This window comes from Oncorhynchus keta, chromosome 1, assembly GCF_023373465.1.
Source record: "Oncorhynchus keta strain PuntledgeMale-10-30-2019 chromosome 1, Oket_V2, whole genome shotgun sequence".
NCBI lineage: Eukaryota > Metazoa > Chordata > Actinopteri > Salmoniformes > Salmonidae > Oncorhynchus > Oncorhynchus keta.
This window is the reverse complement of record NC_068421.1, coordinates 34278547-34294117: the sequence shown is the minus strand read 5'-3', so window position 1 is coordinate 34294117 and position 15571 is coordinate 34278547. Positions and strand designations below refer to the sequence as shown.

Genomic DNA, 15571 nt, shown 5'->3' with positions numbered 1-15571 from the left:
CACACACACACACACACACACACACACACACACACACACACACACACATTGTGACCTAGGATATCTGGAGGGTTGTTATTGGGTCAAATGTAGATACGCAAGGTCTCTTGTAAGTCCACCGGACAAAAACATGGATGAAGGTTTGATTTAAACAAGGGTTTCCCTAAGAACTGTGCAAAAAGAGTGTTTTGAAGTAATGAAGGACCATAAAGTTTAAGAACACCCTCACACACATTCTCAGTGGACATACTGACCTGATTGGTGTGTTTATGTATGAGGTCAGTGCTCATGCCTGGGAAACTCCTCATAGTGAATCCTCTGAGCCAACAACACTGCCACACTGATGGAAACTGCATTACACAAACTGGCATACTCTTTCTCTCAGTCACGCCATCAACTGTACTTTTGCAGAATTTGTTTATTTTCTGTCCAACACTCACACACACACACATACACACACACACACACGCACACACACACACACACACACACACACACACGCTCCCTCACACCCTCACGGGACCTGGCGTGTGCGGGTGAACAGGCGGTGCCTGTCTCAGACTGGGGTGCGAGGCCAATGGTAAGCCCCCCTCTCCTCCAATGAAAGGCCTCCATTGTCCAGAGTGAGGGAGCGCTGTGGCAGAAGAATGAAGGAGAGCAGGAAAGGAGAGGATGGTAGAGACGGAGGGGAGAGCAGGAAAGGAGAGGATGGTAGAGAGGAGGAAAGGAGAGGATGGTAGAGACGGAGGGGAGAGCAGGAAAGGAGATGGTAGAGACGGAGGAAATGAGCAGGAAAGGAGAGGATGGTAGAGAGGAGGAAAGGAGGTAGAGACGGATGGTAGAGAGGAAAGGAGAGGATGGTAGAGAGGAGGGGAGAGAAAGGAGGTAGAGGGGAGGATGGAGAGAAGGGGAGAGCAGGAAAGGAGGGATGGTAGAGGGGAGGAAGGGAGGGGAGAGCAGGAAAGGAGAGGATGGTAGAGAGGAGGGAAAGGGAAGCAGGAAAGGAGAGGATGGTAGAGACGGAGGGGAGAGCAGGAAATGGAGAGGGAGGGGATGGTAGAGAGACGGAGGGGAGAGCAGGAAAGAAAGGAGAGGAAAGGATGACGTAGAGGGAGGAGGAAAGGAGGAGGGATGGTAGAGACGGAGGGAAAAAGGAGGGTAGAGAAGGAGAGCAGGAAAGGAGAGGATGGTAGAGACGGAGGGGAGAGCAGGAGGAGAGAAGCAGGAAAGGAGAGGATGGTAGAGACGGAGGGGAGAGCAGGAAAGGAGAGGATGGTAGAGACGGAGGGGAGAGCAGGAAAGGAGAGGATGGTAGAGACGGAGGGGAGAGCAGGAAAGGAGAGGATGGTAGAGACGGAGGGGAGAGCAGGAAAGGAGAGGATGGTAGAGACGGAGGGGAGAGCAGGAAAGGAGAGGATGGTAGAGACGGAGGGGAGAGCAGGAAAGGAGAGGATGGTAGAGACGGAGGGGAGAGCAGGAAAGGAGAGGATGGTAGAGACGGAGGGGAGCAGGAAAGGAGAGGATGGTAGAGAGGAGGAAAGGAGAGGATGGTAGAGACGGAGGGGAGAGCAGGAAAGGAGAGGATGGTAGAGAGGAGGAAAGGAGAGGATGGTAGAGACGGAGGGGAGAGCAGGAAAGGAGAGGATGGTAGAGACGGAGGGGAGAGCAGGAAAGGAGAGGATGGTAGAGACGGAGGAAAGGAGAGCAGGAAAGGAGAGGATGGTAGAGGGGAGGAAAGGAGAGGATGGTAGAGACGGAGGGGAGAGCAGGAAAGGAGAGGATGGTAGAGACGGAGGGGAGAGCAGGAAAGGAGAGGATGGCAGAGACGGAGGGGAGAGCAGGAAAGGAGAGGATGGTAGAGACGGAGGGGAGAGCAGGGGAGGAGAAGAACATATCTTATCAATGAGGGTTTTCACCAGAGAAAATTGCTTCTCAAATTTAAGGAAAAACACAATTTAGCACAGTGGTGTTCCTCAAATTCTAATTTAGGAGCTGCAGCACATTTCAAAGGACCAGGAAATGAAGTCATTTAACAGAACTTTGGGGACAAGGGGCATGTACGACTCTCTGATAGATACACACATATACACACACACGTACACACACACAATGTCAAGCACTTCGGAGGGGAGGCTTTGCACACAAGTCATTTTGGTAACAACACAGACCATTGCAGGGAATGTTTGTTTGACGGAGAAGGAGAGGAAAGCTCTGTGGAAAACCTTAAATGACTGACAGGAAAGGAGAGAGGTTCAAGTGAGAGAGATGGGTCCATTTGCTACCCCCACGGTCACAGACGTACTCGCCACCTGTTTGAGGGGTTTATGATGCTGAACATGATGATATCGGAACCCGTTCTCTCTCACGCCTCCGTCCAGCAGCGATGACATAGTTTGCTAGTTAGTTATGGGGCTTAACGTGAAGGAAGGTAGTCCTGTTGGAAGGTGTGACGTGTAGAGGGGTTCTACTATGGTAGATGTGTTAGGGAGAGGATCGTGCTTGTGTTGTTCTGCCAAAAGGGGTCTGCTTGCCTCCCATCAGAAACAGTTCAGAACAGTTTGTGAATATTGTAACAGCGTTCTGCGTTTGTCAAAAGAGAGTCGGACCGAAATGCAGCGTGGTGGTTACTCATGTCTTTAATGAAGAAAAACGGAACGATACATGAAATAACTAATAAATACAAAAACAACAAACGGAACGTAAAACCTATTACAGCCTATCTGGTGAAACTACACAGAGACAGGAACAATCACCCACAAAATACAAAGCGAAACCCAGGCTACCTAAATACGGTTCCCAATCAGAGACAACGAGAATCACCTGACTCTGATTGAGAACCGCCTCAGGCAGCCAAGCCCATACAACACCCCTACTCAGCCGCAATCCCAATAATACAAAAACCCCAATACGAAATACAACAACATAAACCCATGTCACACCCTGGCCTGACCAAATAATTAACGAAAACACAAAATACTAAGACCAAGGCGTGACAAATATATTATGACAACATTTTGTAACGTTTTTTGTAACGTTTTGGTCTTCGGCAAGGTTTTTTGGGGGGGCTGTTTGTGCACACAACATTTTACCCCGAGGCAATCTGAAGTTCGGTAACCGAAGTATACGCCCCTTCGTCGGTGATTGGTCAACAGTAGGGATTCTTCAATTAAGTGTTTGTCGTCATTCAAAGATAGACGACTCATTTTCATGTTGTTTAAAAAATAAAAATAAATATGATTGTAGGAATGTAGGCTATCCCTATGCCAACACAACACATACAGTACAAACACACACACTCACACCAAACCCCCACATTACAACCTGACATTCCAATACAAATGCCACCTGCCACCTAACATAAGTATCCCCACCACCCATGAGGCTAACACTACAATGGCTACTGTCACTAACTCCTCTCTGTTGTAACACAAGAGCCCTTGTCTGTTATTATGGCAATCACAGCAACTCAGGAGCGCCTCCACTCAGCACTGACACCTGCTGGTCAGACATGGAACAGCAGCCACTCAGTGTTACAATACCACGACACTGTCCTGTAGAGGGAGTTAGAAGGGATTTGTGTGTGCATGTGTGTTTATTTGCTGTCAAACAGACTGTGATTGTTAGTATCTGAGGAGTGGTAAAGTGATGCTGTTAAGTGTCCTCATCTTGCCTCCCCCAGTACCCCTCGTCACACACACACACATACAAGCACACAAATGCCATGCTGTGCCAAGCCCCCTCTTGTGGGTGCCAACAGAAGCTGTCTTTCCTGGGCTGTCTGATGTGGAGAAGGATTATGGTAATGTTGCCGAGGGAGGGAGGGAGGGAGGGAGGGAGGACAAATAAAGGGTTGGGGAAGGCCTGTGAGATCAAGAAAGAGAAAGGGTGAGAAATGGAAGAGAGATGGAGAAAGAGAACCCATATTTATGCTTATTTATTTTCCCTTTTGTACTTTAACCATTTGTACATCGTTACAACACATAATACATAACACATACACATAATATGATATTTGTAATCTTTTGGAAGTTCTGTGAGTGTAATGTTTACTGTTAATTTTTATTGTTTATTTCACGTTTGTATATTATCTGCGTCACTTGCTTTGGCAATGTTAACATATGTTTCCCATGCCAATAAAGCCCTTGAATGGAATTGAATTGAAATGGAGAGAGGTTGAGGACAGAGTTAAAGAGAGGGATAACACTCAAGGCTTCTGCCATCTTCTCCTTTGCTCTCATTCCCCTCACCTCCTTCCCCCTCTCCTCCTTCCCCCTCACCTCCTTCCCCCTCTCTTCCTTCCCCCTCTCCTCCTTCCCCCTCACCTCCTTCCCCCTCTCCTCCAAAGCCTTCTCTAAAAGCTCTCCTCTCCACCTTTCTCTGAACCTCTCCCCTCTCTCCTGTTGTCTGAAAGGCCTGCTCTTTGTGTGTGTGTGTGTGTGTGTGTGTGTGTGTGTGTGTGTGTGTGTGTGTGTGTGTGTGTGTGTGTGTGTGTGTGTGTGTGTGTGCGTGCGTGCGTGTGCGTGCGTGCGTGCGTGCGTGCGTGCGTGCGTGCGTGTTTCTTCCTCCCTCATGGCCTTTAGAGAGGGTCAATATTTCCCCCCAGACACTCCTCAACCTCGAGGAGTCCCAGCCCCGACACCAACACATACACACTGCACTCTGTATCTGACTCTGGTACCCATTTGACTTCCCATCACCACCTGTAACAACAACAGTCCTGTAGTGGCCTTGAACAGTCTAAACTCTCCCACTGTGTTGTCTGTCTGCTGATAGGCCAGGCTACTGTGGCTGAAAGCCCAGCCCAAGGAGTGTGAGAGAAGGCCTGTCTCTACACAATTCTCTACACACTTTTTCTCAGGTGTGTGCTCAGCGGGGTGCAGGATGCCATTCACAGGTGACTGGTGGCACCTTAATTGGGGAGGAGGGGTCATAGTAATGGCTGGAATGGAATATATCAGAGGGTAGTGCGAACGGCCCAGTACATCACTGGGGCCAAGCTTCCTGCCATCCAGGACCTCTATACCAGGTGGTATCAGAGGAAGGCCCTGAAAATTGTCAAAGACTCCAGCCACCCTAGTCATAGATTGTTTTCACTGCTACCACACGGAAAGCTGTACCGGAGCGCCAAGTCTAGGTCCAAGAGGCTTCTAAACAGTTTCTACCCCCAATCCATAAGACTCCTGAATTTCTAGTCAAATGGCTACCCAGACTATTCACATTGTGCCGACTGAAGAAATGGCATCAGTTTTACGTGCTCCTAACTAATTGTGCTATATTATGTGGGGGGTTTTCCGCATCATTTGTAACTTATTTTGTACATAATATTTCTGCCATCATTTGTAACTTATTTTAGACAAAGAGCTTCTGGATATCAGGACAGCGATTTCTTAGACAAAGAGCATATCCATATCTTAGACAAAGAGCTTCTGGAAAACAGAGCAAAGAGCTTCTGGATATCAGGACAGCGATCACTCACCTCGGATTAGACAAAGAGCTTCTGGATATCAGGACAGCGATCACTCACCTCGGATTAGACAAAGAGCTTCTGGATATCAGGACAGCGATCACTCACCTCGGATTAGACAAAGAGCTTCTGGATATCAGGACAGCGATCACTCACCTCGGATTAGACAAAGATTTTTTCTTCAACAAGCAGGAAGCACAGGATGTACTTCAGACACCCGACAAGGCCAACATCCCCGTCATTGGCAAGAGGAAGAGACGCAGGTACAGAGGGCACAGAAAGCTGCCTTTACCGTCAATATTACTTGCCAACGTGCAATCATTGGACAATAAATTAGATGAGGTATGATCACAAATATCCTACCAACGGGACATCATAAACTGTAATATCCTGTTTCACAGAATCGTGGCTGAACGACGACATGGATATTCAAGTAGCGGGATACACTCTGCACCGGCAAGATAGAACAGCACACTCCAGTAAGAAGAGGGGGGACGGTCTGTGCATATTTGTAAACAACAGCTGGTGCACGAAATCTAAGGAAGTCTCTAGATGTTGCTTGCCTGAAGTAGAGTATCTTATGATAAACTGCAGACCACAATATTTGCCAAGAGAGTTTTCAGCTATACATTTCGTGGCTGTTTATTTACCAACACAGACAGATTCTGGCACAAAGAGCGCACTCAGTCAGCTGTATAAGGAAATAAGCAAACAGGAAACCGCTCACCCAGAGGTGGCGCTCCTAGTGGCCGGAGACTTTAATGCAAGGAAACTTAAATCAGTTCTGCCTAATTCTTCCGATGACATTGAGGAGTACACCACATCAGTCACTGGCTTTATCAATGCATCGAGGACGTCGTCCCCACAGTGACTGTACGTACATACCCCAACCAGAAGCCATGGATTAAGGCAACATTCACACTGAGCTGAAGGGTAGAGCTGCCACTTTCAAGGTGCGGGACTCTAACCCGGAAGCTTATAAGAAATCCCGCTATGCCCTCTGACGAACCATCAAACAGGCAAAGCGTAAATACAGGTCTAGGATCGAATCATACTACACCGGCTCCGACGCTTGACGAATGTGGCAGGACTTGCAAACTGTTACAGATGACAAAGGGAATGACAGCCACGAGCTGCCCAGTGACACAAGCCTACCAGACGAGATAAATCACTTCTATGCTCGCTTCGAGGCAAGCAACACTGAGGCATGCATGAGAGCATCAGCTGTTCCGGATGACTGTGTGATCACGCTCTCCGTAGCCGATGTGAGTAAGACCTTTAAACAGGTCCACATTCACAAGGCTGCGGGGTCAGACAGATTACCAGGATGTGTGCTCCGGGCATGTGCTGACCAACTGGCAGGTGTCTTCACTGACATTTTCAACATGTCTCTGATTGAGTCTGTAATACCAACATGTTTCAAGCAGACCACCATAGTCCCTGTGCCCAAGAACACTAAGGCAACCTACCTAAATTACTACAGAAACAGCTACTCTCTGTTTATCATATATGCATGGTCACTTTAACCATACCTACATGTACATACTACCTCAATCAGCCAGACTAACCGGTGCCTGTCTGTAGCCTCGCAACTGCTATCGCCTCGCTACTGCTATCGCCTCGCTACTGTTATAGCCTCGCTACTATATATAGCTTCGCTACTGTATATAGCCTCTCTACTGCTATCGCCTCGCTACTGTATATAGCCTCGCTACTGTATATAGCCTCGCTACTGTTATGGCCTCGCTACTGTATATAGCTTCGCTACTGTATATAGCCTCGCTACTGCTATCGCCTCGATACTGTATATAGCCTCTCTACTGTATATAGCCTCTCTACTGCTATCGCCTCTCTACTGTATATAGCCTCGCTACTGCTATCGCCTCGCTACTGTATATAGCCTCGCTACTGCTATCGCCTCGCTACTGTATATAGCCTCTCTACTGTATATAGCCTCTCTACTGTATATAGCCTCTCTACTGCTATCGCCTCGCTACTGTATATAGCCTCTCTACTGCTATCGCCTCGCTACTGTATATAGCTTCGCTACTGTATATAGCCTCGCTACTGCTATCGCCTTGCTACTGTATATAGCCTCGCTACTGTATATAGCCTCTCTACTGTATATAGCCTCTCTACTGTATATAGCCTCTCTACTGCTATTGCCTCGATACTGTATTCAGCCTCTCTACTGTATACAGCCTCTCTACTGCTATCGCCTCGATACTGTATATAGCCTCTCTACTGTATATAGCCTCTCTACTGTATATAGCCTCTCTACTGTATATAACCTCGCTACTGTATATAGCCTCTCTTATAGCCTCTCTACTGTATATAGCCTCTCTACTGCGATCGCCTCGCTACTGTATATAGCCTCTCTACTGTATATAGCATCTCTACTGTATATAGCCTCTCTACTGCTATCGCCTCGCTACTGTATATAGCCTCTCTACTGTATATAGCATCTCTACTGTATATAGCCTCTCTACTGCTATCGCCTCGATACTGTATATAGCCTCTCTACTGTATATAGCCTCTCTACTGTATATAGCCTCTCTACTGTATATAACCTCGCTACTGTATATAGCCTCTCTTATAGCCTCTCTACTGTATATAGCCTCTCTACTGTATATAGCCTCTCTACTGTATATAGCCTCTCTACTGTATATAGCCTCTCTACTGCTATCGCCTCTCTACTGTATATCACCTCTCTACTGTTATTTTTCACTGTCTATTTACTGTTGTTTTTATTTCGTTACTTATCTATTATTCACCTAATACCTTTTTTTTTACTTAGAAATTGTACTGTTGGTTAGAGCCTGTAAGTAAGCATTTCACTGTAAGTGAAATTGGAGGAATCACCTGTTGCATTCGGAGCACGTGTACATAGTACCTCAACTAACCAGGGCCCCCACACATTGACTCTGTACCGGCACCCCCCTGTATATATTGTTATGTTTTACTGCTGCTCTTTAATTACTTGTTCTTTTATCTCTTATTCTTATCTGTATTTTTTGAAACTGCACTCTCAGTTCGGGGCTCGTAAGTCAGCATTTCACTGTAAGGTCTACCTACACCTGTTGTATTCGGCACATGTGACTAATACAATTTGATTTGATTTGAACACATGGTTTCCATGTGTTTGACACAAAACTATTCACTTCATTCCAGCCATATGAGCCATATGTGGTCCCATTAGCACATATGAGTGTTCCTCCGGGTGTGAGTGTGTTAAGTGCTGCCAAGGCTGTCTGGGTCAAAGGTGGGAATTCCTACTGGAAAACAGGCCCAGGAGGCAGACATGCTTATAGTGCTATTAGACAGGGATGCTCTGTGGTTTCGGGAGGTGTGTGTTTGACTGCATGAGAGTCTGCGTGTGTAAGATGGAGAGCGAGAGAGTGACCGGTGAAATTGTGTTGGACTCTCTTTCTCGCATACATCTGCACCACCTAGTGGTGAATATTATAACAATATTGGTGTCTGGAGCGGAACATGTTTTACAGCCTGTCAGTTTCCCTCCTCACAACCTGGTTACTGCTAAAATCATGGGGAAGTCTTCCATCCTATTATTAGCCTCCTTAACCCTCTGCCTCTCCCCTCCAGGCCCAAAAGAATGAGAGGGAGTCCATCCGGCAGAAGCTGGCCCTGGGTAGTTTTTTTGACGATGGGCCGGGTATCTATACCAGCTGCAGCAAGAGTGGCAAGCCCAGTCTGTCCTCACGGTAAGAGACATCATGTGACCTCTATAATAAGCTGTACGTCAATCCCACAACGTCAACAATACACACAGACACAAGCATGTACATAAACACAGAAGCACACACACACACACATACTACTACCCTATGTACATAGACATGGAACACTAGTCACTTTAATAATGTTTACACAGTTTTACTCTTTTCATATGTACAGTATATACTGTATTTTAGTCAATGTCACCCTGACATTGATCGTCCTAATATTTATATTTTTCTTAATTCCATTGTTTTACAATTAGATGTGTGTGTATTGTCGTGAATTGTTAAACATTTCGAACATTTCGCTACATTCTCAATTACATCTGCTAAACATATGCATGTGACCAATAAAATGTGATTTGATTTGACGCACAATTACCATATAACCGTGTAACCGACAGTTAATGATGAAGGCTGTCATGAAATGACATAACCATTACAGCCATTTAAAAACTACCAGCTGCCTGAAGACGGGACGGCCGGGCATTTGTTACGGTTTGCGCCGTAACATGGACTCTTAACAGCGTTAGGTTTCTTGCTGAAACAAGTCAATTCATCTTCCGTAGACTAGGCAATGCCCCCCCCACAATGCACCAACAGCACACGTAGAAATAGAATGAATAGAACGGGCTTGGGACCTCTCACCTTGACTGGTACACTCAGGGGTTCACTCGCAATGGTTGCCTGTTATTGTGATGCAATACTTTCCGTAGTAATGTAGAATGTTCATTCAAATGATGCTAACTTATGTGGCTCATACAATTCAATGTTTCTTTTGTAATGTCAGTTGAGTTGAATCAACAAATCACAGCACATATTTTAGAACATATTTGATTTATTTCCTGTTTTGCTCCTATGGTTACACTCACAATTGCCGCCAGTTCAGCCATTATGCCATCATTGACTACATCATTGAATATTCATTATATTTCTATGGCAACACACAGAGCAGAGTAGAGGAGAAAATGTGCGGACCCATTTTCTGGGGCCATTTGAACGGTTTTAACGATGACCGCGGTCATTTGGCTGGCCAATTACGTCATCCAAAATTCCATGACAGTCACAGCCATGACAGTCACAGCCCTACCCACACGCACACATACAGACACAGATCAGTTTCACCCTCAGTCCCAGTCCCTGTTCTTGAGAAGCAATGGCATCACTCTCTTTATGTGGGTGGGCACTGTCAATAGAGTGAAATTGCAGGTTACTGGACATTACTCTGACAGAGTCAGATTTGACCTTTTCTTAATGCCTGTAACTATGTCTGTCTCCTGGAACTCTGTAGGGCCATCTCCCCAACACAGACAGACTCCTGCTCTCTCCCTCTAACCACTGTTCACTGTTGAGAGTAAGGGACATTTCCTCTCTCTTTCTCTGCATCCCGGCACTGTGGATTTCACTTCCCAAAATGCACTCCTACACACACCATCAACCTTACTGTTAGCAGCCTTCCATGATACACACACATGCAGTCATACACACAAAGACACTCGCACAGTTCATTCATCTGAAACTATGATGTAAGCATATCAGAATTCTCACTAAAGCAACTCTTATGGGGTGCACTCACGGATGGATAAGTTAGGTACGTCCATGAACTGCTTAACTAATTCCAAGGATCATTTTGATGCTCCTTCCTCTGAAACTACCAATCGATTACTCTGGTCTGGTTCAATCTGGACTGATTGGATCCAGGCTGTTTAATCGATCAGGTTTTCTCTACATGTGTTTGTAATTACTGTTTGAAAGAAGCCGATTATTGATCCAGAGTGGTTTGATCCAGATCTTACAGGACTCAGGTCTTCTGAGGTCTAGAGAGCCGTCAGAGTCTAGCTGATTGGATCGAACCCAAGTTAGAGCAAGAGAGGGAGGAACGGAGTAGACACAGACATACTTATTAATGCTATGCAAGGCCAGCCACTATTACAGTTCTATCACAGACACACTGAGACATCAGTGAAGAGTTAGAGGAGGGTTTGGCCTGAGTGGAAAACTAGATGGGACTGTTATTGAGTTTCTTTCTCACCCGCGGTGCCTAGATGCATGTTATCTGGGTCAATAAAACCCTACAAGCAATTATTGCTGAGCGAACTTTCCTTAACCCATAGAACTTTCCCCCCTCCGTTAGCCCATAGTAATGACACATCCTCTCCCTCCTCTTCCTCCCCCTCTCCCTCTCCCTCTCTCTCCCTCCTCTTCCTCTCCCTCTCTCTCCCTCCTCTTTCCTCCCCCTCTTCCTCACCTTCTCTCTCCCTCCTCTTTCCTCCTCTATCTCCCTCCTCTTCCTCCCCCTCTCTCTCCCTCCTCTTTCTCCCCCTCTCTCTTCCACTCTCTCCCACTCTCTTCCTCCTCTTCCTCTCCCTCTCTCTCCCTCCTCTTTCCTCCTCTCTCTCCCTCCTCGTTCCTCCTCTTCCTCCCACTCTTCCTCCCCCTCTTCCTCTCCCTCTCCTCTTTCCTCCTCTCTCCAGGCTGCAGAGTGGGATGAACCTGCAGATCTGTTTTGTCAACGACAGCGGCAGTGACAAGGACAGCGATGCAGACGACAGCAAGACAGAGACCAGTCTGGACACACCGCTGTCCCCCATGGTACAGACCGACCAGACACACACACACACACACACACACACACACACACACACACACACACACACACACACACACACACACACACACACACACACACACACACACACACACACACAAACACACATACATTAAGAAGAAATATTCATTCCTAGAGAGAGAGAGATATCTACTGTGTGACTCATATAGGTTACCCTCAGTGAGACTGTCTGAGAGAAAGAGAGAAAGGGACAGATTCGGTATGAATCAGAGCGATAGGGTTAGCGATGGGTTAGCGTGTGGGGGAGAGTGAATGGCCATGCTCACGTTTTCTGTCCCGTTAACCAATACACCGGCAGCAAATGAAGGTTGAATATGAACACGCACTCTGATAGACATGGATGAGTGGCCACCCGGCCTGTCTGACAGACACGGACACCGTTAATAGAGGGAGGGAGGGGGGAGGGAGGGGGGTGGGAGGGAGGGGATGGGGGGGGTAATCCCAGTATTTATAACCATCTGTTATAGCTCTGAGCTGTTTCCCTGTCTGACCTCTGTGTTCAATTAATGACCTATCAATGACTACACTAGAAGAACGAAGAGCCAATGGGAATAAACCACTAACTTTTCCTTATTTCCACTCTCCCCACGTCTCTGTCCCCCAGTCGAAGCAGAGTTCGTCCTACTCTGACCGGGACACTACGGAGGAAGACAGTGAGTCACTGGAGGACATGGACTTTCTGAGCAGACAGAAGAAGTTGCAGGCCGAGGCTAAGCTAGCCCTGGCGATGGCCAAACCCATGGCCAAGATGCAGGTGGAGGTGGAAAAACAGAACCGCAAGAAGTCCCCTGTGGCAGACCTGGTCAGTACCGTCGCTATAGGCAACGGACCTGTAACCTCAGCCTCTAGTCAGCGTTTCTAACCCCAGGTCTTTTCAGAGCAAACCAACCACACTGGTCTTCTTTAACATTGTGATGATGTCACAGAGTAGACCCCCCCCCCCTTGGCAGCAGCCATAGTCATGATTATTTTAACATTCTCATCTGCATCAGTGCCCCCCAAGCACACACACACACACACACACACACACACACACACACACACACACACACACACACACAGAGATACAGTGGCTTGTGAACATATTCACTCCCCTTGGCATTTTTCCTATTCTGTTGCCTTACAACCTGGAATTCAAATTGAATTTTGGTGGGTTTGTATCACTTGATTTCCACAACATGCCGACCACTTTGAAGATGCAAAATATTTTTATTGTGAAACAAACAAGAAATAAGACAAAAAAATGAAAACTTGAGTGTGCACAACTATTCACCCCCCCAAAGTCAATACTTTGTAGAGCAACCTTTTGCATCAAGTACAGCTGCAAGTCTCTTGGGGTATGTCTCTATAAGCTTGGCACATCTAGCCACTGGGATTGTTGTCCATTCTTCAAGGCAATTTTAGTCTCATCTGACCAGACTATCTTCCATATGTTTAGGGAGTCTCCCACATGCCTTTTGGCAAACACCAAACGTGTTTGCTTATTTTTTTCTATAAGCAATGGCTTTTTTCTGGCCCCTCTTCCGTAAAGCCCAGCTCTGTGGAGTGTACAGTTTAATGTGGTCCTATGGACAGATACTCCCATCTCCACTGTGGAACTTTGCAGCTCCTTCAGGGTTATCTTTGGTATCTTTGTTGCCTCTCTGACTAATGCCATCCTTGCCTGGTCTGTGAGTTTTGGTGGGCGGTCCTCTCTTGGCAGGTTTGTTCTGGTGCCATATTCTTTCCATTTCTTAATAATGTATTTAATGGTGCTCCGTGGGATGTTCAAAGTTTCGGATATTTTGTTATAACCCAACCCTGATCTGTACTTCTCCACAACTTTGTCCCTGACCTGTTTGGAGAGCTCCTTGGTCTTTGTGGTGTCACTTGCTTGGTGGTGCACCTTGTTTAGTGGTATTGCAGACTCTGGGGCCTTTCAGAACAGGTGTATATATACTGAGATCAAGTGACAGATCCTGTGACACTTAGATTGCACACAGGTGGACTTTATTTAACTAATTATGTGACTTCTGAAGGTAATTGGTTGCACCAGATCTTATTTAGGGGCTTCATAGCAAAGGGGGGTGAATACATATACACACACCACTGCAATTTTTACTTTTTTTGAAACAAGTTATTTTTTTCATTTCACCAATTTTGTCTATTTTGTGTATGTCCATTACATCAAATCCAAATAAAAATATATTTAAATTACAGGTTTTAATGCAACAAAATAGGAAAAACACCAAGGGGGATGAATAATTTTGCAAGGCACCCGTCACACACACACACCAATATCTCCACCTGGGCAGAAGATGTTACTTATTCAGTAAAGAGGGGGTGGTTGGGTTCGAGCAATCTATTATTCATATCCCAGAATGCACTGGGTGACGTGTTTGGGGATGCAGTCGTGCCCAGCAGTCAGAAGAGATGAGTTTCACATCTGAGGCCCTGTCGCTAAACTAACAGACTGGTGTACTGAACACAGGGGCAGATCTGAGGCCCTGTCGCTAAACTAACACACTGCTGTACTGAACACAGGGGCAGATCTGAGGCCCTATCGCTAAACTAACACACTGCTGTACTGAACATAGGGGCAGATCTGAGGCCCTGTCGCTAAACTAACACACTGTTGTACTGAACACAGGGGCAGATCTGAGGCCCTGTCGCTAAACTAACACACTGCTGTACTGAACACAGGGGCAGATCTGAGGCCCTGTCGCTAAACTAACACACTGCTGTACTGAACATAGGGGCAGATCTGAGGCCCTGTCGCTAAACTAACACACTGCTGTACTGAACACAGGGGCAGATCTGAGGCCCTGTCGCTAAACTAACACACTGCTGTACTGAACATAGGGGCAGATCTGAGGCCCTGTCGCTAAACTAACACACTGCTGTACTGAACACAGGGGCAGATCTGAGGCCCTGTCGCTAAACTAACACACTGCTGTACTGAACACAGGGGCAGATCTGAGGCCCTATCGCTAAACTAACACACTGCTGTACTGAACACAGGGGCAGATCTGAGGCCCTGTCGCTAAACTAACACACTGCTGTACTGAACACAGGGGCAGATCTGAGGCCCTATCGCTAAACTAACACACTGCTGTACTGAACACAGGGGCAGATCTGAGGCCCTGTCGCTAAACTAACACACTGCTGTACTGAACACAGGGGCAGATCTGAGGCCCTGTCGCTAAACTAACACACTGCTGTACTGAACACAGGGGCAGCACCATGCTCAGATAGCATTAGCTTCAGAGCTACTTATGGTACACTATACCTCTTTAGCATAAAGTGGGCAGACTCACACCTGCTCATTATTATAGGGATGTGCATTTCCTGCGTACAAGTTCTCAATACATTATTTATAGAAATATACAAGAATGTGAACCTTTTCCAGTTGATTTCAGCCCTACCAAATATATATAGTCAGAGTGCAGGCTGGCACCAGACCAGTGTGTTAAGCCAGCGGCCAGGTGTTTGGGTGCCAGGGGCTCTTGCGTAAGCCACTAATGACAGGAGAAATGAGGGGAATGTGTGTGAGGGGATGTGGTTTTATACCATTTACCACACTTTAATCCATAAAGCCATGTGGCCTTACAAAGAATTTACACAACAATTCACACAACACTCCAACCAAGAATTTTTCCCCATTCATATCATGCCTAGTCTAAGAGAATACTGATATGATGAAATACTTTGGTATTGTTGTTGGCGGTATCCTTATTCATATTGCCACTAACCTCAGTAGCC

The 15571-nt window shown here is 46.5% G+C and overlaps 1 protein-coding gene across 6 annotated transcripts in view; it reads left to right on the top strand.

Annotated features, from left to right (window-relative positions):
* LOC118375531 (schwannomin-interacting protein 1-like) overlaps positions 1 to 15571 on the top strand; it is a 386524-nt gene that overhangs the window by 363813 nt on the left and 7140 nt on the right. For all 6 annotated transcript variants that reach the window (XM_052522718.1, XM_052522728.1, XM_052522722.1 and 3 more), the window contains 3 exons: positions 9068 to 9186; positions 11676 to 11793; positions 12435 to 12632. In XM_052522718.1, coding sequence (XP_052378678.1) covers positions 9068 to 9186; positions 11676 to 11793; positions 12435 to 12632 — 435 coding nt within the window. The remainder of the gene's footprint in view (positions 1 to 9067; positions 9187 to 11675; positions 11794 to 12434; positions 12633 to 15571) is intronic.